General features: G+C 40.1%; 1 protein-coding gene across 1 annotated transcript; it reads right to left on the minus strand.

Annotated features, from left to right (window-relative positions):
• Window positions 1–5,171: 5,171 nt before the first annotated feature.
• NMBR (neuromedin B receptor) lies at window positions 5,172–23,669 on the minus strand. Its single transcript, XM_075036801.1, has 3 exons — window positions 23,254–23,669; window positions 7,959–8,307; window positions 5,172–5,573 (listed from the first exon to the last, which is right to left on the minus strand). The coding sequence occupies exons 1-3, from the start codon at window positions 23,667–23,669 to the stop codon at window positions 5,172–5,174; spliced, it is 1,167 nt and encodes a 388-aa protein (XP_074892902.1).
• Between the last annotated feature and the right edge of the window lie 463 nt (window positions 23,670–24,132).

Below are 24,132 nucleotides of genomic sequence, written 5' to 3' on the forward strand. Positions count from 1 at the left end.
GGCTCCAGTATATTGCCATTTTCCTATTGACTTAGGCCATAAAAATCATTAACAGATGTTCATTGAAAGCAAACAGAATTCTTTTGAATTCTTGCTAATCATCAAGATAGCAGTAGAATGGGGAGTCAGAAACAAGTAAAAACTAAGGCAACTTGTCAAAACTGAATTAGACAGTTGTCTAAATCAAATCAGAAATCAAAACCAGATCTGGCTAAGCAATATACTTCTGGTGACAACCTGCCAGTTTAGTGGTTGCAAAATGTGCTGTAATGTAAAACATGGAGTCAAGTTCTTCAGTCAGACTTCCCCCTTCACTCCACTGGACCAGGACCAATCCCAGTAGTGTCTGAAGGTACTTGTGAATTGTACTTGGTTCTACCTTAGCTGTATATTTCCATAGCTTGAAGTATAAAACTTTCTATTTCTTTGGGAAGCTACAGCTCTTGAGCTATAGCATGCACATTTTCAGATGTCTTTCTCATCCAGATCCCAAGGGACCCCTAACCTATTAAAAGTTTTATGCTTTCAGGCTGTTCTTGCCAAAATGCAGTCAAGCTGGTAATCTTTGAGCCAGCAAAGACCATTTGAAGACATATCTCTTTGGTCAACTCTCGTTCTCATTCTTCTTCCTCCCATACCCACTTCTGGCACAGCACATGGGGCTCCTCTAGCCTTTCGCAGGCAGGAGAATGAGAAGACTTATCACGGTACCAGAAAGAGGGAAGAAGCCAGTAGCAGGTAACACTGAGCATCTATGTAGAGCCCTGTGATTGTTACAAGTACTACAAACATGTAGGTGGATTTTCAAAGCCATCCAGTGATTTTGTGAGGTTAAGTTGTGATGTCATTGAGAGGCTGACTATCATGCAACAGACTCTTATTTTAGAAATATGTGAAGAAAGAAATGGTACTGGAAATCAACAGAGCAAATCTTCAACTTCATGTGAGTCCGTTTAAATTATAAGAAAGCATTTTTCTCTCCTACTCCCAAATTGACTCTTCCTGGCTTATATTTCTGTTAATCTGTTTTGACTGAAGGAAGAAAAATATCTATGGGGCAGGTGTGTTGCAAAAAGTAAAGACATTTTTCTGTACTGTAACCAAAGTGGTTTTGTTGAAGATAATTATCACTTCACAGTGTAATGCTAAATAAGGCACCTCAGGTCTGTTGAGAATTCAACCATACAGACATTTCAGGATTCAGAATTGTAATGTTTCTATTATAGGCAGGGTGGGGTGACAAGATGCTATCAGACTTATTTTGTACCAGCTCTAGTCTAGGAAAAAAAAAAAAAATTCTTACATAGCGGAAACAGTAATTACCTCTATCCTCTCAATTTTCAAAGACTGTAAAAGGGATGAAAGTTTTCTCAATCATTGCAAAAATATTTTTGAAAGAAACCAATTCAATACTCAGGAGAGGAAGATAGAAAAGAACCAATGTTTCTGAAATAAGAAAGTTTTCATAACAGAAAAAAAGAATCAGATGGTATTTTAACAACTGTTTTGGCATAGATCTCAATGTAGAACCCAAAAAGCTGACATGATCTCATTTACAGATTTCTTTTGGTTTTTTGACTACAGTTAGAAGAAAATACTTCATATAATCCATTCTACGATCATTTTTTTAATTGTTAGCAAGCAGTGTTTTCTGGAAATAGCATCATACATACAGATGTACTTGTATACAATGTGTACCAAAGTACAGTAACAGACACTTCCAAAATGTGCATATTGGGTTAGCAATACACCTAGTAAAGCTCCAGACAGATTAACTAATTCCCCACACACACCATGCTACAAGAATTTGAGAGGAGGCATATACAATTTAGGTTTCTTACTCAAAACAGGCTTTGAGTATTAGGCCTGGGAAATAATGAACGAAAATTGTGCTGATTTCCTGACAAGAAGGAGTTACAGTCTACCTGGGAATACCTTCCCAGCACAGCAAAAAAGAACAGGCTGTAGCTTGCAGTTCTGCCAGAAGGCAGACTCGTGTTGTCCATAACACACACAGCAATTTAAGACACTGAGTGAAGAGTATGAATCAAACACAAGCATCAAATCTACTATAAATTAGATTATTATTTTTTCAGTAGGGTACCTGTATCATCTGGTAACATCCACATCAGACAAATACTTTCAGGAAATAAAAACCACAATGGATTTAGAAGTCCTATGAAATGTTATGTGCTGTGTAGAGAGATTGCCAAACAAAATGAGAAGCAGGGAACCAGAAAAAAAGTGCAGAAATAAAAGGGAAACTTGATCACAGTCAATGATCGCCATCGAGAATTAAGAAAGGAAGACTTTAAGCTTTTGTGTTTTGTGGGTGTAAAATATCTGTGAGTGAAAATGATTCAAGACTGATCAGAAGAGAGGAATCCAAAACTCTAGCTGGCATCTAGGAAGAATTACTGGCATAAAATTAAAGAGGAGTTCTAAGAACATGTGGGCTCACACGGAATTAAGGCATGGAGAGACAGAAGAGGTGAAATGGAGAAAAAAGGAGGATGTGGCAGTGTTAGGTGGCTATGGGTGACAATTTCCTAAACTATTACAGACAGATTTACAATCTGCTCCTTCGTGTAAAGTCTTCCAAGGAGCCAGTGAAGCCATGGGGCAGGCAGTATGGAGCTGATCTACACTGAACTTCATAAGTTTTCTCATTTGAATGCTGCACACGACTTTAACTACATTACATACTATAGGTCTCACCAGCTGGACCACACTGGGTGACAGTCAGACCTTTAATCTGTTACTTTCCCTGTTGAGTGCTAACAATTGGGGATTTTTTTTCAGGCAATTACCTAAAATCATTTACAGATTACATCAATATACCTATACCTTCTTGTTGCTTTAAAAATTGAGTTAGAGGTATAACTAGCCTTGAAGGTAGGGGAATTGGGAAAGAAATTTTGAACTTCAGCTGCTTCCACAGAGTTACAAATAGAACTAAATAACAGCAAGTGCATTCATAAGGAAAAAAAAAAGAACTGTAAGCTGCTACACTGCATTAGCACTTCAGCTTTTGAAATTATAAGACTAGCAACTAATTCTGAAATCCAATCTGAATTTCTAGTGTACTTTCTACTATTCACCTTAGAGAATTCACTGCAGAAGTACAGCCTGCAGTGTTGTGACAGAGACAGATCTGTGTTGGAGCAGTTCCACCCCATTTGAAAGAAAAAGCTATTTAAAATTACATTTGTCTCTCGAACTGGCCATAACAAACTGCTTCCACAAGGTGCCGTTGTCTGCCATTACTGCCCTTTCTCCTCACAAGGACATTGTGAGAATCTCCTCTCTGGAGCTCAGACCTGGAACAGACCCTGGCCCAGCTAACCTCTCACCTGGCTTGCGGAATGGTTATTAGTCTGACAGCATGCAGCAATATAAGGGGGGAGTCAGCTCTGGCCCCATCAGCTCTCTCAGCAAGAGCTGGTGCAGCCCCGAGACAGGTTAGAAACTTTTATATGGGTAGCCTTGCATGGGTTTTTGCAGTAACACGCTTCGGTCGTGTCTATTTGACTACCTCTGTTGACATGTGAACTGATTTTAAAAAAGAAAAAAAAAAAGAGTGAAAAAAGAGAGGTGTTTGAAAGCTGAACTGCTTGCTTTCTTGTGGTCTGAAGGGCAGCTTTGCAAGCATGGCATAAGAAGGTGTCCCCAGCAGAGGAGTGTGAATGAAAAGTAAAAGCCCTAAGTCCTCCTAGCAAATTTATTCTGGGCAGGATGGTAATTGGTAACTACAGCCTCACCCACCATTCCCTGCTTTTTTAGTCCTAGCTCTGCACTGACCATGTACATTGAAAATGTCCTCCTTGGAATACTGACAAACACCTGTGGACTGTCTATGGCACTGGGGTGACTCACAAAAAACATTTGAAAATCCTTCTTTTAGGCAGCCCAACTAGGATTTTCAGAAGTGCATTGACTATATCTGCACAAGGGCCTTCAGGAAAAGAAACACTGTCTTTTAAACCTGAGATTTTCAACAGTACTTAGGCTTTGTTTAGACTGGTAAACAGTATGTGCAAGAAGAGTAGATCGAGACAGCAAACAGCTGGTACTGAGCAACCAATGCCAGCTACCCATGTTTCATCACTCGGGGGTTATTTCAGACTAGAACGTGTCTGGTCCCATGGGCTGGATGATCATTAGTGGTCAGAGTATGTTAGCTGTGTTCCTGCAGGGCATCCTTCAGTTTGGTTTTGTCAGTACTAACCTGGGTTCTGCACTCTGAGACTGCTCTGAGCTGTATGGAGCCTTGCCACAGACCCTCTCTGAAAAAAAACACTCAGAACTTTACCTCTTGGAATGTTCAGCCATCCCATTACACTTAGTGTCCTTAGCTGTGTACTGGTATCAGCAGGATCAGTTAGTAGTAGCAAATACAAAGCATGTAGATACTCTAAACCAATGATGTTACAGACTTAACAAATCAGAGAAATAAACTTTCAGACACTGAGTTCTAGAAAACCTGCACGTTGCACACATTTTTCTTTTGAGACGTTAATCACAAAAAGAATGTAATTGTAGCAGATAAACTTCTGACCTCAACAGCAGACAGAAGCCCCAAAAAGTAAATTCTCATCATGTATGTCTGCCAAAGTGAAAAACCAAGGCGGATTTAAATGAGGTAAAGATTTGGCACTCGATACTTGAATATTTTTTTATCTGAAACTAGAATCTATGCATTGCAATTGCTCCTTAATTGGTTAAAAAATGCCCACCAGTCTTAATAAACAATGCCTGTACAACAGCACAGCTAAAACCATGCAAAATCTATTTGAGTAAGACATAAGCCTGGATCAATATTCAGTTAAAAATACATATTTTTCAGATCAGAAAATCTATACTTTTTAAAGCAATATTAGATCAGCTATACTAATATTCACACTTTTGTTTTGCTTTCTTATATGTTAAACATGTATTAGCAGCTACTTTAAAGCACAATATGAAGCCAGTCAGTTTTGTTTTCTCAATAAAACATACTCTTCACTTCTATCTAAAAGAAAGACTAGGTGTGAAATAACCTTGGCCAGACTTTAACAGATCCTCTGTTCTGGAGACTCGGATGGTCTAAGCATATGAGAGCCAAAAGTGAGTTACAAACTGCAAAGAAAAAGTTCAAATTTGTTCCATGGTCAAAAACTACACCTATTAAATCATAATGACACATCTTGTTTCAAGTTGTGCCCATTCAGTTGTGTCATGCTAGTCACTGTGTTCCTGGTATTGCTTTTCAGGGAAGTCATTTGAATGGCAGAAGAGTTGCGCAAGTAGCTGGCAGATCTCTCTTGCTGCGCTTTCCTCCTGCAGCGTAGCTGGTTGTTGAAATGCCTTCTAAAACTCTCACTGAGAAAATACAGTGCAAATGGGTTGACACAAGAGTTGCAGAAGCTTAGCACTCGGGCCACTAAGGTAACAACCATATGTCCTGTTGATGGATCAATCTCATTGTAATTAAAAGATCGGTACATGTATAGCACGTGGTTAGGAAACCAGCAGATAGCAAAGAAGCCAACAAAAACTAGAACAATTTTTGCCAGACGTTTCCGAGTTTCCATCTAAAAAGGTAAAGAGAATCCAAATGAGCAACAACAAACAGAACTACTCCACATAACAGATTTAATTAAAACATATAGCATTTTGCTTTATATTAGCTTTAATAACTATCATAAGTAAGGCCAGTAAAAATGCTTCCTTCAGGGGCTGAATTACTTTTTCTATATCTCATTTATCTTCCTTTCCCACTTTAAGTTTACTTTCAGTGAAAGATCCTAGCTGTTTGCAGTTACAGAAAGTTGCTCTTTCTATGTGACATATGCAGCAAGACTGATTCATGACCCAAGTAAACGTTGGCTTTTAGCCTGAAAGCACACACCAAAGGATGTCATAAAACATTGCCTTTTCTAATGAGATCTCAGCGCTTGGCTTGAAACTTAGCTTTAGTTAGAAAGCTATTTAGAAACTGTTGACTTTGAAATCTAGAGACATTGTGAGTGAAATGTAGTGACATTGCTAGGGTGTTAGCTATACAATGGTACTTACACCCCATTATTTTGCCCAAAATGCCTCAGCTTGCACGCCTCTCTCCTAGACAAACCACCGAAACTGCATTGCACAGTCTGAAGCATCTTAATTCCAGGGTTAAAGTGAAAGGTTCAGTTAATCTTCAGTAATGACATGAAAGAAATGTACCTTAATTGCAGTGCTAAACTATAATGGATTACCATGTAGATATTGAGAGTGGCTGAAAAGTCTGAGGCTACAAAGTGATTCCAAACTGAGAGAGGGAGAGAAACTGGCCAGGTAGAAGGCACCAAAGGGAGGCACAAATGTTCTACATATTCCTCCCAAAAGATTTATTATGTGTGTCAGATACCAAAGTTTTGTAAAGGCAGGAAAGTTGTCTGGCTTTGCTCAATTTTCTGAAGCAAATCAAGTGAATTGATTCTAACAGGGTTTCAAAATCTGTGAAATAAATCTGTAAGTAGTTTTCTTGGCTCTATCTAAACCCAAACCAGTGGGGAATTCACAAAAGATGGGAAAACTAACATTCCAATTTGGTAGGATTTGCACTCAGACAGATTGCAAAGGCAGACTAAAAGGTGCAGAGCTATAGTGTGAATATTACGCTTTTGTGCTATGGCCTAAAGAAATGTGAGTTGATAGCAATAGTCTGAATATACTTCCTCTTGCTGGGAGATATGTAAGTACACTGGAATTTTCCATTCTTCTGAGCCTCATAGATTAACAAAAAGAAAAAAACTAAGTAGAATGAAAAAAATACGTTCTTACTTTGAAAATACATGTGGGTTCAGAAATGTGATATAAATTAAATATTGTTTCCATCCTGAGGGTTCAGCCAAAAGGCTCTCTATATGTCACAGGAAAATAATACACGAAGTGCTAATATGTATGCATTTTTGACAAGAAACAGGCTAGACTAGAAATGAAATGCTGAGCAAAAAGGACATGAGGGAATGTGGTCTTTCTTTTTAAAAGAATATGTACATGCTAGTTATGCAAGGATATTTCAGTGAGTATAAAAGTATTTTCTAAAATATTGGCAGACAAAACCCTTCCAAATTGTTTTGATGAGCATAAGTATTTTTCTCTATCAATACTAATGCTTGTGTAAAGTGGTTGAGGCACTTTCACCGCAAAAGCTGTTGTTTGTATATGTAAATGTTCCTGCTAATGAACAGCCTGTTGCTATCTTATTGCTTCCTGTGCCTTTACAGGGAAAATGGCTTTGTCCAGTATTTTAAAATGCTTTGTCTCAAAGGTATACAGAACCTATACTAAAAGTTTTATAGCATCTATAATAGAAAGGGTATTAGAAAAGTGTGAGTTCATGATTGTATCCAAGAAAGATCTACTGAGAAAGCCAAAAAAGAATCAGTTAATTCTCTGAGTTCATGTTTTCAGCACTCCTTGGTGTGAGAAGAACCTTGGATCCCCTAAGAAAAAATTTCCCTGCCTATGTAAGTTTTTTCATCTCCAAGCACAAACAAAACAGGGAGAATTCTCGAAAAGTTCATGGAAGATTTCTTCCCAAGATAGCTGCCTATGGTTGAAGGTGCCTAGGTGAAGCCACTAGAATTAACTACAAAAATGTTGTTCCTCAGTAAGACCGCAAGTAACAGTTACAGTAACAACACTTACAGACACATATACCAATCCCATTTCTTGTTAGGAATACGCATTGATGGCATTGAATTTATATTTTTCCTTGCTCGTATTCATTTACATATTGGGCTTAATACTGAGTAATTGTGAAAACAAGGAGATTTTTCAGATAATCCTCAGCTTAGTTCATGCATGTGGAAACTGAACTAATCCTCTGCGAAATCCAACAATTTGGATGTTACAGTCCCTGTACCTTGATTTATAAGTGTATACTGCACACAAATCTTTCATTGGGATGTAAAAAGCAAATTGCTTACCTGCCTTTTGCAATGCTCACTGTATTCTCCAGGTATGTTGTGAGCACTTTTTATTAAGCTCTTTGCAATATGATAGTAGTAGATACTAATGATGGCAAGAGGGATAAGGAAATACACAAGGAAAATCAGCACAGAATGGATCTTCGGGTGCATGTCGTCCGTCATGGGGTATGGTATGCATGCTGTGAAAGTGGCGTTATCCGTGTCATTGATGTGGGCCAGTTCAGAGAACACTGCTTCAGGAACTGCTAGGAGCATGGAGATTACCCAGATGGCAATGGCTTTAAGACAGGTCCATAACACTGCACTGGAGGTCTGGATGTCCATGGGATTTACAATTGCTTTGTACCTGAAATTGATCAAAATGCAGATGCAAATCAAAAGGTATCTTTTCAAATTCAACATGTGATGCATAAGGCACTTCATACCTTTGATTAAAATAATGTCATATTTTGTTCTTATTTGAAATGTCAAGGGATTTGTAACCTTTCTTAAACTTGTATTCTCTAAATCTCTAGCTTCATCTATATACATAGCCATTAGAGGTGGCAACAGGAGCCCTGGGTACAACCTGTGGCTGTAGGTGCCAGCCTGGTGAAAGCACAGAAGCAGCCATGGCTCTACTCTTTCTTTCTCCAAATCCCCGCAGCAAATCCCCAGATACACATCCTACCTCCATACTTCCACCTCACTCTCGTACCAACTCGTGCACACTAGAGTTTGCTCCCTTCCTGGGCTCCCGCAGCCCAGGACTCCCCCCTGCCCACCACCACCACGGCTTTCCCACTCTCAGACTCCACCAGCCCCCCCCGGGAGCACAGGGCAATAATCAGCATTAACCACCTCTTGCCAGACCAGCAACAACCGCTGCTGTGGTGGCTCTTGCATTTCCACCCCAGCACCTTTCTACACACAGATACACTGTCCCAACTGTAATGCCTGGAATATACACATCTTCATAAAGTGAGGCAGGAATGTCTCCCAACGGCCTGTGCAGAAGTATTAAACTCTTAAATAAAGTAGACACTTCCACATCGATAGTTGGAAGCTGCTGCTCTATACCGCGTTTTGGGAAACTGTCTCATAATATATGATTACATATAAACCTTTGCAGAATTGATAATTTCATAAACATTACAATGAGAACAGGAAGCCTTGCAGAGAATGGAAATATCACACTACAGCAAAGTAAAATAAATTAATAAAAGTAAACTCTGGTCAGGAATTCTTTCATTAAAAAAAAAAATGTTGCAGGAGGTGAAAAAAAGTGAAACTTTCCACAATAAAAGGTCAGTTTTAAAAGGCCAAATATACTTTGAGAAAAATATTTCAAGGATACCATAATGTTTTGTTTAGATTTTTAACTTATTTTGAAAAGGGTTTTTTTCAAAATGTAAGTAAATTATATTTTGATGTTTTTATTAAAAACTGAACATTAAACAAAGCATTTCAGTTTGCCTAAGCTGTGATAATTTGAAGGTCAGGGGGTTTTGTGTGGATTCAATTTTTTGTTTCTAGTTTTGATTTGATTTGGGATGGGGTTTTTTTCTGAAATTGCACAAGTTTTGAGAAATGGAAAAATGATTTTTGTTTAATATCTAAATGTCCTGGTTTCAGCTGGGATGGAGTTAACTGTCTTCCTAGTAGCTGGTGCAGTGCCGTGTTTTGAGTTCAGTATGTGAAGAATGTTGATAACACTGATGTTTTCAGTTGTTGCTCAGTAGTGTTTAGACTATGGTCAGGGATTTTTCAGCTTCTCATGCCCACCCAGGGCACCTGACCCAAACTGGCCAATGGTGTATTCCATACCATGGGATGTCACATCTAGTATAGGAACTGGGAAGTGGGGGCAGGGAATCGCCGCTCGGGGACTGGCTGGGTGTCGGTTGGCGGGTGGTGAAAAATTGCCCTGCGCAGCATTTGTACATTTCAATCCTTTTATTACTACTGTTGTCATTTTATTAGTGTTATCATTATCATTATTAGTTTCTTCTTTTCTGTTCTATTAAACCGTTCTTATCTCAACCCAGGGGTTTTACTTCTTTTCCTGATTTTCTTCCCCACCCCACTGGATGGGGGGGAGTGAGTGAGCGGCTGCGTGGTGCTTGGTTGCTGGCTGGGGTTAAACCACAACACTAAAAAAAAGTTTAACAGGAAGAAGGAAGTCAGGAGAGATTCATACTCCAGGTACATAATTTTATTCATCTTAAGGTCTTTCTGGTCAGTGGAAATGTACTTTCAAAGAGTGATTCAGATTTTAGGTGTATTAAATCACCCTCTGAGGTGCTTATTTTTCTCTGTTAGCTATACAATGAGCTGAGAGTGAAAAGAACTGTAATTTAGATGTCTACTTGCTGATAAAACTCCTGATCCATGCATGTAGATACATATACGTGCATATACAAATATAAATATGGATGGGTATGAACAGGTGTCTAAATACATACCAAGGGCTAGGTTTTGGCTAACGATAACATAGTTGCTGAAGGGAATGCTGACAAATGGAGCTGTGATCCCAAATACCCTGTATGGCTGATTTGGAGGTCCTGACAGGTACTTCAGAGCGCCTCAACACCTTGAGCAGATGTTTGAGGAACTGCGGTTAAAAGCTATACCCCCATGCAGCAACTTGTGAGTTTGCTGGCAACCAACACTGCAGTTGGCTATGCCATGAAAATGTCTGGAGCAGAGCACTGTCTTGGTACCCTAGCAAACTTTTCCTTCAGAGAATATTTGAGTCAAAATGTGCCTTGAAGTCCTTTCTCAGGACTGTGATAAATTGTTTTATCACTAAATAATTAAAACTAATGGCTATTTATGTTCATATCTTCTCTGAATTCAGAGAGAGGATTTTTACTGTGTCTTCACCCATATCATGGAGTAGAAAATAAAACTCGGTAAACTGTCTCTGTCAACTTATATTTACCATTTCTTCTAACACACAGTGAGAAACTGCCTGGACACCAAAGTGTAAAGAAATCCTTTATACTGTCATAGGAAGGATAGAAGCTTCTGTACAAAGCGTGAATACTCCCCAGCACAAACTGTGAGCTTATTATTCAATAATTTGCTTCCTATTGCTGTCTGCCTTGATTTCATTACATAAAGAGAGACCTATTTCATTCATTCAACTGAGGTGACATCAAGTCCTTGCATCTGCTCATTTCTTTAAAACTTTACATTGCTGGGGAAGAGCTGGTTTGGAGTCTAGGAGAGGTAGGGAGGACACTGGATAAAAATCATGTTTTGTACTACAGATAATTTTTTTTTCCTCTCTTTTCCCATTGCAGGGGTTCAAACTGTTTTGACCACAGACCTATTATCTAAGACAATGACCATGTCACAATCAATTGTTTTAGCAGCATTTCGTCTGGTTATATCTGAATGGGAGGCCTTTTCAGAAGCCTTTACATTAGCAGAAGATGTGGCATATATTTGTGCCTTGGCATATCTTGCTGTTCGAGTAAATACCATGCTTTCCCCTGAGCTATGACTGACTTGGAAGGCACTGGAGCAGAGTGCCCTTTTTCACAAAAACAGCTGGAATCAGCCCAGAAAATTTCTTCTTTAATCCTATCAAAATTCTACTTGTTCCTTCAGCTGACTACAAGATGGCACTCTTCTTCCCAGGACTCAGCCCTGCACAGTACTCAGTGTCAATGGGAAGGAAAAGGCACTAAGTGCTTTACGAAATCTGTCATCTTGTTTATATCTCTGAAAAGATATAGAGAAGAAAGAGACAGGTCACAGAAAAAAATTGAATGTGAACTGAGTGAAATTAGAAGTGTTCCCAAAATGAACACCCAGCCTCTTCCTTTCTATAAAACCAGTGTAAGGCTAAAACATACTCCCAGCCATTCAAAATACAAAGTGCATACCTTCTATCAATAAAACAACACTGGTAAATCAGAGGAAGGGTGCAAATTATTTAGTCAAATTAGTAAGCCAAATCCATCTTTTCCTTTACTTCACGGATGAAAAAAGAAAATTATAGGTTGCCACATGAAGTTCGGGAAATAATTACAAATATGCATTTGCTTTTAATTAAAAGCCTTCATGTAAATTCTGTCTTCTCACATCCTCTATAATTATCACTGCTGACAAAGGCACCCCAACTCAGGAAATACTTTGTAAGTTTTCTTTTTTTTGGAGCTGTGGTTTCTGCCAACAGACACAAGGACAAACTTGTCCATTCTGCAGATTGGTTTTGTTTGTATAGTGTACTTTCGTTATAAAACAATTTCTTCCCTTCTACACAACTCAAAAAATTGATGAAAAAAGGAATATCCTCTTCCTCCAGAGTTATAACATGTTGCTACCTTCTAAACTCCAGCATAGTTTCTCTACTTCTTGCCATCTTTGTTTTCAAAGGCCTTCGTAAAGATATTTCTCAGCTCTCAATTAGAATGGAAAGCTCTATACCTGTCTCTACTGCATCCAAAATGCTATTCCCCTCCCACACACTTGACTTCAAAAGAAGCTGCTCCATGATTAGTCATAAGCTGTCCCTCCATTGCAGTGCTACCTCTTTTTTGAGAGTACTTTGTTGTGATGACCTTCAAAAACAAGTTAGAAAAACAAAAACAAAACCAACAAAACAATACTTAGGCAGCCACTGGACTATGATTACAGCCTACCATTCTAACCAGAATTGCCTCAATATCTCCTTGCCCTTTTTGTTTCTGTGTCTTCTGTTGTCTCTATTAAAAACCCGTCAGGTCAAGGACTTTCTTCTTGTTCCAGCTCATATAGCATCTACCACAAATAGGACCCTAATTTATCACCGAGTTTCCTACATGCTGTCACAATGCAAATAAATAAATAAATATAATAATGAAGTGTCATAAACCAAGCAGAGACCTAATTCAGGCAGGGCAGATCCATACTACTTTGATATAATTTGCATTTTAATCCTGGAGCTGGAAGGATTGGTATCATTGGCCTTATTATAAAGCTTCTGTTTTAAGTGATGTTGCTGTGTCATAGCACTGCATTTCCTGCAAACAAGAGCCATTTATCAAAAACATTTATATGTTAGCATTTTACTGTGCCATTGCATGAAGATTTCAAAGACAAAAAGACAGCATATAAATAAACCTGAATAGGAAACATGGTCAATATTTGTTAAAAATACTAATTATCGTGTCCAGTTGTAGTCCACTCTACTAAAGTAGAATGAAATTTTGGATGGGACCAAATCCCTTTTCCTTGTATGGACAGTTCTGTTGACTCAATTCCAGTTGAATCATTAAGAGAAGAACAATTTATCTAGCTGAGAAAAATGTGGAAACATCTGATGTCCAGTGTTGCGGGAATTTCTTTCACAACACACAAACAGTCTGAGATTCACATTTATTCTATTTCATTCTTATAAATTCTTGCAATTTAAAGTAGATTTCTTGATTTTTTTTATAGTTAGTCCCAACATTTTTGCGCTGCTCGTCTCTCTTAAGTGCAGAGAATTGCATTCACCAGGAATGAGCGTCTCAGAGGTCTGATAGCTGAACGTAATGAACAGTATTTGAAATGAAGCCTAGCAGACCATGTGTAAACACAATTAAAATGAATGTCAATGGCATGTGTTCTGTGTTCCTCAGGGAGAAAATCCTAAGATTTTCCTAAGTGGAAAAAGTTTTCCACTCTATAGAAATATGCTCCATTGAGCCAACAACTATCAATAATGCTTCAACAAAAAAGTCTGATTTGGTCTTTTGAACGATGATTTCTCCACCACAAAAGGAATCAAAACATAAGTTTCTCAGGATGCTTTTTTTCCCCGCATGAAATACATTACCTGTCCTGTACACCCAGTGTTTCAGAGAAGAAATTTTCTCTTTCCTCTTCATTTTTTCTTCTCTTGCTGCTTCTTTCTCTCACCATTCACCTCACATTAGCTAACTATAATTCCTACAAGCTCATACAAATCTTGCAATGCTAGCTAACTGCCTGCAATCTGGCTTTTAAGTTCTACTTCTCTATTCCATTCTTCAGCCTGGAGGCAAAGTAGCATTGGCTGGTCACCCATGACCATTCCATTAAACTCTTTCATGTCCTAATACAAGACCACCATTTCCAAACAAAATAGGCAGTTTACACTTCTGTTGGTAATGGCCCCTGGGCTTCTGTTTAACCCTGAATCATGCCTAGAAATTGTTCAGGAGAATATTGATTGACCCAGGTCAAAACCACACCATGGACTGCTCTAACAACAGTTTGACAAGTGGTTGACTTTCAGTGCTCAGGCCTATGTTTTGGCACTGTTTAATATGTTTTTGTGCATATATATATATATATTTAAAAAATAATATATATACACACATATATATGGGCATATGAACATTATGTACATAGCAAAAAACAACACACTTTCAGGTGCCTGGTCCCAAGAACACCAGAAGCCTCATGCAACGGCTGGCCTACCTCGCCCTGCTGTGTCCCTTCTTTCCTGACTTTTAAATTAAGCAAGTAGCTGTATTTCCCCTGCTGTGCATGCTGGGAGCTCCCCTGATCAGACCTACTGAGTTTGCATCTAAGCTTCATTAGGACCCTGAAACTAAGCACAGCAAAGCTGAGGAGCCTGATCTCAAAGTTGTATTTAAGTAATGGCTGGAGCACACTGAAGTCATCAGCCTTCACAAAACAGCCAGGCAAAGGCAGCTCCAGTACCTGCTTCTCCAAGAACAAAATGGAGCATTCATTCAGCCAGGGCGTCCAGGAGTCATGGCCCAGGTCTGCTAGACGGTGGCTCAAAATTAACATTTCATTAATGAGGAGAGAACCTTATTCTTAGCAGGCTGCATCATACAAACCCCTGGATGTAACATCTCCCACTGGGAATTACAAGGCAGCTGAGCACGTGTATTCTCTTGGCTTTTATTGTCTTGCTGGAGCATTTCCCTCATTCCAACACTAATTTGGAATTCTGGATTTTGGATTCTGGTCAGGAGAGGTGGAAAGGAGAAGGTGAAAGTCAACACCTAGGTTAGAGGTTAAGCAATGCAATGCGTAGCCTAGACAAGCTTATGTACTGTTTGGCTTTGTCCCCCAGTGCTCGGCTCTCCATTTAGTCATATTACTTCTTCCTCACTATAATCCTGTTGTAAGAAAAAAAATCTTAGAAAAACACACCTAACCATATCCTATTCTTTCAAAGTTTATACTCTGAATCTTGAAGGGTCAAAGGAGTTTGAGGAAAGAGAAACACTTCCCCAAATGGGCTTAATCCACATCCCGTTGATATCCCTGCCTTTAGATTGCTGAGACAGAGATGCATGTTTCTCTGCATATCCACCATATGCTCACTGTGTATCTCCCAGCAGTTATATCCAAACATACTTGGAATGAAGAAGATCTCATAAAATCATCAGTGCTGGAGCAGAAGGTCAATAAAAATGTCAGTTACAGGAACTAAAGTGCCTGGAAGCAGAAATCCCAAGTGTAAAATATGCTGAGTGCCAGTTTACCTTTATAAAATTGTTGCTGTTGCAGAACAATTCCTCCCATTTCCTTGATGAATTAGCAATAGTACATGCCATGGCAGATAACATAACTATTGAGGAGAACATTACATGGTCAGATGACCAGGAAGAATTAAATAACCAAACCTCTATTAATGTATCTGGAACAGACTTAGATTTTACCATTTGAGACTCTAGACCCCAAATCTCTAATTTCTAAATCCAAAAAGCCATAACTTCATTTATTTGCTCCAGTATTATCGCCTAGAAGGCTCCACTGCATCACTTTTAAACTTGTTTCCAGTTCAATTTCATTTGCAACTTCTGTTCTTAGTTTGCATTGAAATCAGTCTAGATGGGAAAAACAAATACACACTATGGTAAAAAGAAAAAGGAACATTAAAAAATCATGGAGGAAAAACTTAATATAGCAATCCTTAAAATACAACGAATCAAACAAACTTGGAGCCAAAGCACAAACATGACACTATGTTTAAAAAAATATTGTGAAAAGTAGTTGGAAAAAAATGAAACAATATTTGGGATAGTCATGTGAAGGACAAAACAGAATCATACAAGAGAGAATGACAACAAACCAGAATAATCCATTTCTCTCATGTTCATACACACACCACAATTTTGTTTGTACATATGCTCATACAAAGCTGGAAATACACGATTAAATCTACATGCAGCAGATGTAATTATGCCAAGGTTCGTATGGATTGTTTGTCTCTTGGTTATTTTCTCTGACATCTGAGAATTTGTGTCAAGTTAATTCCAAAACACACTTCTCTTCAATGGACACCAAAGTAAGTTTCCTCTTAGCTTCCACAAATTTTGTGAACTTGTAACAATTTACTTGCTATTTGTAATTACACTGTCAAATTGGGTTGAATCTCAGCATGGATTTAGAAGTTACTAGTGGAGGTACATGTTTAGACCTAGGGATTGTGACTGCATATGCTTTGTTTCATTAGTACATGTAAAAACACAAAAAGCATTTAGCACCAGGAATATATAGTCTGGAAGAATGGTTCTGCAGCAAAACCCATATGAGAAATACACCAGTTCTTCTATCATCAAACTATTTAAAACGAGGATTCAATGAAGTTATCCCTTTCAGGAAGGATATTTGAGAGTTTCATCACTCTGCCCATATATAGAAGATATTTATTATTTATTCTCTAACAAATTTATCATCACAGAAAACTTTTTTCCCTAGAGAAAGCATTGGTATAGCATATTTGATCTTTGACATCATTTCTGAGGACCTGCTAAATGCTGACTTGAGGATTCCAACAGTCCAACTTGGATAAATCTGTTGCAACGTAACATATAAGGGAATTGTGTACCATGTTATGGGGAGAGGCAAACAATAAAATAAATGCATGGAGATTTATGTTCAGGCCTGCTTGGTAAGAGTTCAGCTGGATCTGCTGTTTAGCAGCTGTTTTGTCTGTCACAGGCACAGGCTTTCACCCAACCGATCAAAGAAACAGGCAACAGGAGGAATGGTTTTGTAACAATTCCTCCGGTTTTAGGTTGCAGCCTACACAATGTTATCAGACCCTGGCATTTGCATTAATCAAAGCAAAGCCGGCTTTGATTGTGCAATGCATAACACAGGTGGTGCATTGATCACTGACTAGGATAAACACCACGGTCGTCTCTCACTTTGCCATCCTCAGGACTAAGCTGTTTCTGTATGAGTCGAAGAGCACACACAGGACACGCACAAAGGTAGGAGTTTAACAGATGCATGTGTCTGCATGAAGTTTGAGGAAAAAATTCCCTAATTTGGGAGGAAAATATAATTTGCTGAGAAATCATTTTCAGCTGTGTAAAGATTGTCATAAGAGGAACTTCTCCAACAGCTGATTTGAATTGCCTGACTTGGACAAACTTACCCCAGAGTAGGTAGCGCCTTAATCTACTGCAGATATAAAATGCCCTCTGCTTTTTTTGGAAGGGGAAGGGTTGCCATCCTTTTTTTCTTTCTGGAATATTTTCCATCATATTCCTTTTAGCTGTATGGAATGGATAAAAATGAACTAGAACATTCTGGGGTGGGTACAGGTGAGGACAGGCTTCACTGTTTAACTTGACAAAATACGTCAGAGTTTCATCAAAGGTGTTCTGGCAAGCTTTATTTTGAGTCAAGTTTGCACATATGAACTAAAGGGCGAGCTGAAAAAAATGTGAGAGACAAAGCTTGCCCAACCTCTCTTAAATTTCTTTTGCTTTGCCTGTTATTGCATAATTATAGCCATACTGCTACAGCCTACGGTGAGAGAAACATCTGGACCATCATTTCTTTTAATGTACTTCAGTAAGTCATTCATTCAATACATTTACCTCACGTGTTAGGCTTTCTAAGATCTATACTTATAGATTTCATAGTTCTACTGGGTCCATATGATTTTATTTTCCCATCTACTATATACAGTCAAGGCATTGTTTTTCTCTTATAATGTTTTGTTTTACCTTTGATTATTTTTTCTTTATTCTTTGGTTAATTATAAGTAATTTTCAAGATGTCATTTAATACTACTTTCCTTGTAAAGGCTCTCTAGTCCCTGAATATTAGCTATTAGAGCTCAAAAGGAAATCATGTCCACTTTCCTGCTTCACCTGCTCCACTACATGTAATAAGAAATGAGGATTTTGGAGGTCTCCAATCACTATATTTCAGCCTGAATCAGCACCTGACATAACAAAAGAAGAAACTCCAAATAAATTCTGAAGAAGAGTAAAAAAAAAAAATTTTATTAAGGGTGATTTTACTAATGAAAAATCCTAAAGTAGTTACTAGGGCACCTTTTCACACTTGTGAATGTCTTCAAAACTTTTCCTGAGTCCCCCCAAAAGCAGGAGATGGTAGATGTGCAAACTGAGCCAGAATGGTTCTTGTTATCAGTTGTAGTCAGAAGTCAGCACATAGATATTAAACTTGCACAAAACATTTTTGAGTCTTTTTACACTTTTAAAAATACAGATTGCAATCTTCCAAATTTAAAGCAAATAAATAAAGAAATAAAACAAACAAACAAAAAAAGGATCAAATAGTTTAGCTATGCAAATCTATAGAACGCATTTTAAGCACCTCAGTCAGGCACTGTATTTAGTTATTTAAATATTAATTTAAATTTTCAAACTCCTTTGTTACTAAGATATAGGAAAGGAGTCATGGTAGTGATGAAAAATAACTCTGTTACCTGGTTAATCAAGTATTTGTCTCATCAGAGGTGTCCTTCTGCCACACTTTTTAGGAAGAATACAAAGAAGATGTTATTTCAATTTCAGTAGGGCGAGTTGCTCCACTGTTCAGCTTCACTGTCTTCATTAGAGTGCAGCAGGACTGTGTTTGAGCTAACACATTTAAACCCTTCATTAGAAAGAAAATTCAATGTAGAAAAAGCAGCGGAATTAAATTTAATCCTATTTTTACAGAGTACATAAACAATGAGGCATAAATGATAGCCAAAGAGAAAAGGAAAGACTATGTGGGACAAATCTATAGCTGTTTTAAGGGGCTGATATTTATTCCTTCAAAGTCTATTTACCCCAGGTCTCTTGGCATCTTGTGGGTACAATTGCTTTTCATCAGCATACACAATAATGCAGTGATGGCCAGAGATGCACACTGTAGCACTCAATCTGCTGCCCCCTGAGCTTTTCAGCCACCTCTCCACACCAAGGTTTATGCATCACCCAGACCTCTAGCTCTGAAAAGCATCTCAGAAACACCTTTCCATACTTGCCCTCCACTTCCTTACCCTAGATTGCTTCCCAGGCACAAAATGGCAAGATCTCTCATCCTAAGAAGAGGATGAGGAGCCGCGTGGGCCCAGTTTGTATTCTGAGCTAACTGCATGGCCCACCATGGACATAAATTGGAAAAACACTCCCTGAATCAGTGAACAAGTTCACGGAATGGTTCAAGTCAGGCGTAGTTCAAGCCAGGTTCATCCCTGGATTCTGTCCATTTTGCAGTGAGGAGACGCGGGTACACCTTTTCTTCATGTGTGCCATGCCGCAGTCCCTCTGGCAACTCTTCCCCTCTCACCTCTTTATTTTTATCCCCCTTATCCAAGATGACACCAAGTCCTGGGACTTTCTCATCAACATCCATTAGCCCTGGCCAAAACTGTAGTCCGTGGCCCCTGTAGAAGCAAGCTCAACAGGGAACCCATTTTTAATTCCTTGTCCCACTACACCTCTAGGAAGTACACTCCTGGCCATTACTCACCAGCTCTGTGGGCACTTTCAGGGTGTGCTGAGTGCTATTGGGGCTGTTCTGCCCTATGGCCCCCTTAGTTCCCTCTTTTTTTTTTGTTTTGTACAATTTCATCCCTCAGCCCCCTTCCTTTTTTCATTTGTCATCCACTGTAATTATTAGGTTTTCTCTTTCTGTAATCCACCCTCTGTTTTTTTCTTGGTTTTTTTAAACCAGAGAAATATTACAGTTTCTAGAGGTCATCTGGCAATAGAGGAAAATCAATAGGAGCAGTGGCCATGAGGGGCAGGGGTGCTGTCCCCACACATCTCCTGCGTGGCAGTGAGAGGGGATGGCTGCCTCAGCAGCACTGCTCCTGTGCTGCCTTCTGCACCCCAGAGGAGCAGGAGATCACACCCTCCTCTGATGCCAACACGCCGCACCACCAGTGCCACCACCGCATTGCCTTTGCTGCCACCAGCCCCACCACTGTTGCTGACCTCCCACCCCCCTCTGCCCCAAAACATGTGGGTCCGGAGCAGGGCACCACCACCCACACCTGGCCGCCGGAGCCCAAGGGTGAGAAGAGCTGTTTAGTGGGACCAGCTGCTACTCCTGGGATGGGGATGGGCAACCTTGGGCAGATCTGCTGTGTGCTGCCAATTTCAATCTGCAAGTGTGCTCCACAGGGAGGTCTGGGAAGCACTGTTACAAATTACACATCGTATTTGTACACACACAAAAAACCAAAACAAACAAAAAAACAAACAAAAACAAACAAACAAACAAAAACACAAAACCCAAAAACAAAAACAAACAAAAAAAACAAACAAACAAAAAACCCAACCAAACAAAAAAAATCCAAACCACAAATAATCTCAGTACTAAATAATGAGCTTCCAGATAGAAGGTGCATGTCTGTCAGACTGAAAGCATTAGCGATGCTGAGACGGACTTCTGTGACAAAAAGCATTATGAAATAAAGCAACTTTAGAAAAGATACATATGCAATGAATACTACTTTTTCTTCCTTATAGTTTCAGTTTGTAGGTAATAATCATTCAGAGTTTATTGCTTTTATAGCCGTTGTTGTCAAGTGTATCACATACATGTAATTTGCCATGCAGAATTTCCACATAAATAAGTGCTAATTATACTGTGGAAACCAAGATGACCTCCCTTATCCTAATTCACACAGGCACACCATAAAGAGCTCTAAATATTTCTAAACCTATTCCTTAGTGTAATCAATGTCTGGAGTTCTATACAGCCCTGTGCTAACAGGGAGTAAAAAGCAGGAAAGGCTTTAATGATCATATATTAAAATGTATTTTGAGCATTATCTGTGAAAGAAGGGGTCACTGAAAAGACATTGTATACCAGACCAAATACATACCAGATTATAATGGAGCCTTTTTAGTGACACCACTGCTCCCAAACTGCTAACAGCCGATGCAAGACTTGCTTACCTGGAGAAAACACTTCCCTCAGCCAGGCCTCGCCTCCTCAGCACCTCTTAGGTGCAGGATGCTGCCACCACTCCTGACCTGCCAACATAATTACCCATAACTGATCTAGTCAAGATGACACACGTTAGGATCTGGCTACAAATTAGTGTGACAAAAAACCCTCCACACCAGTGCCTCCCCTTTAGTTCAACACAAGTGTCGTACAAAAGAGTAGACCTGAGTCCAGCCCAGACTCCACTGAGAGTCCAGCCAGCTTCACCCAAAGATGACTTGGACCCTAGGAGACAAGACACTGGTCTCTGAAGTCAGTGGCTGCTCTTCTGACTGAAAAAGAAATGCAGTTTGTTCTCAGTAACTGAAAATGTAACTGCAGAGGTTAAAGAAACAGAGTTGCTAAATTCTTAGTATAACCATTTCTGATATTTGCATATACTGTGGACTCCAAAATGCTGGAGGAATGTATTTATTACAAGCTTATATGGTCACAGCACAACATCTGTAGCTGTTTTCTAGGATGTGTAATTCTAAATGCATTCAGTGTAAACAGACTCAGCATTATTACTTGTTGAATCTTTACTGATATTAAAAGGATATAAAATTATATGGAAAAAGAAAACAATGAATGCTCCAAAGCTATATAAAAAGTAAATGAATGAATCCTTAAACATTAAACCACCAGCATTCCCTCACATTATATTTCACTAGAGACATGACCTCCTCTGCAAATAACTTCTTCCCTTTTCAAACAGGATACCACAATCATACTTCTAAACAGTGGAAATAGAGCAGAAAGAAAACTGCAAGGTTTGCATGGCTCTCCAAGGACAGGTTTGACATAGTTTTTAACTGAGGTAATCAGCGAGTTAGAGGTGTTCACTTTAAGGTATGCTTTGTGAGCTCTTCTTCAAAAATATAATCCATTTTCATAAGTTACAAAGTTTTTATACACATGTATTTTAGGTCCTGATTCAAACACCACTGAAGCTGATGGCCGCTGAAGGCTACCCTCAAGTGGAATCAAACAATTTACTAAATTGCCTAAAAAAAAAGACATAAATTTCACTTATACTCTATAAAAAAAGGATTAATAGTTTTAAAGAAGCATTACTGTAAGTATGAAGATACATTACTAAACTCAAGCCTTTACATGATGCACCAATGATGTAATGCATTGGTTTGGCTTAAACTCCAGCAAAGGACAATGGGCTAATTCCTATGGAGAAGGAATTAAACACTTTCATTTCTGGCTACAAAAAAAAAAAAAAAAAAAAAAAAATTGCTTAGATAAGGCAAGAAAGATAATTTCATGTAATTTAACGTTGCCAATTACACTGCAAGATTTTGTCTTTCAGAGCCTGAAGCACAGTCCAACAGCCACCCAGTTGCTATAAATCCCTTAAGCACCCATTCATAGTAATTGGGAGGAAGAACTTGGGGTCCAGCTCTTTGCTTCTTCCTAATTTGACAAGTAATGGAGATGGAATTGATACTTCCTAGTTTGTTTGGGGGATTTTCTATTTAATTTTTTTTTTCTTTTCTATAGGTTCAGAAGAAGCCAAAACGAATAGTTTGAACAAAAGTTTAAAACTGACAATTACAACAGAACAGTTTGGTGCCTCCAAATTCCCAGAGGCTGAACTAGTTCTGGCAGTCACCTCTGGTAACCTGCTCTTCTACAAGGGCACAAACACACACACACACAATTTCTTGGCAGAAAGAAACAAATCAACTAAAAATACCTCTGTGCTTGACCTGCTTTAAGCTGCTCATTGCCTGTTGACATACCACTGTGGCTTGGCACGGGTCATACTTAGCATCTAAAACCTTCCTCTAATGAATAGGACTTCAATAAATGGGCTGTTACAGGACCATCCCAGAGGTGCAGAAGACAGGACTAAGCCCGGTTCTTGCAGCCAGCACCCTGGAAGCTGGAGGCCCAGGCGCACCCATTTCCAGAAACCCTCTGACTTAAGTCAGCACAACCTGCCATCAGTCAGTGAGGGAAGAAGCACAGGCACCTCACAAGTTGGAATAAGAGGATTGCAAACCAGGGATACTATATCATAGAGGTGCTTTACCTTTCGTGCCAGCTCCGGCTAGCCTTAGCCCAAGCTGCAGAGAGCTGAGAAGGGGCAGCCCAGCTTTCCTACCTGTCGGCACTGAGGGCAGTGAGGGTGAAGACAGAAACACCAACGGACGTGAGCTGGATGGCAGGGATGAGCTTGCAGCCCACCTCCCCGAAAAGCCACTCCTCGGAGAAATACCGGGAGGCATCCACAGGCACACAGGTCACTAGCAGCAGCAGATCACCGGCAGCGAGGCTGGAGATGAAGATGTTGGGCACGCTCCTCATGGCACTGCTGGAGATGAAGATCTTCATGAGGGTGATGTTGCCCAGCAAGCCCACGGTGATGATGAGCAGGTAAAGCGAAGGGATCACGCAGCGGACGGTGAACATGGCCGTGCCCCGTCCCGAAGGCAGCGGGGCTGTGTCTGGCACCAGGTGGGTGCTCCCGTTCCCGCCGAGGGGCACTGCCGAGAGCTCGGGCGGCAGCTCCGTCTCCATCTTCCAGCTTCGGGCACACTGGCGGTCTCTAGTGCGAAGCGCGGTGGGAGCCACTGGAGAGCTTCACTCCTCTGCCAGTCAACCAACTTTCTCCCCCTTCTTCGCCCTTTTGCTCTGCCGAGTTTTCTCCCCTTAGAAATTCAGAGGAAGCGCTGCCCGTCGGCGCAGTGCGGGGAGGGGCGGGCGGGAGACAAGACAAAGCCCGCGCCGCTCCCTTTCGGCTCTCCGGACAAGCCCTCTCCCGGGTGGGCAGGGAGGCCAGATCCGGAGCCCCGGGGGCAGCGACCGCCATCCGGACGGCAGCCAGCCCTCGGCCCCGGGACCGCCCTCGGGGCTCCTCCGCCGCCGCCGCGGAGGCGCGGTCCGGCCGCCCCCCTGCACCGCCGCGGTCGCCGCGGTCCCGGGGCCGCGGGGCCGCGGAGCCGCCGGCGCTGTCCAGCGGCGCCGGTGCTGCTCGCCCCGC

Source organism: Buteo buteo, chromosome 9 (assembly GCF_964188355.1).
Source record: "Buteo buteo chromosome 9, bButBut1.hap1.1, whole genome shotgun sequence".
In the NCBI taxonomy this organism is placed as follows: Eukaryota; Metazoa; Chordata; class Aves; order Accipitriformes; family Accipitridae; genus Buteo; species Buteo buteo.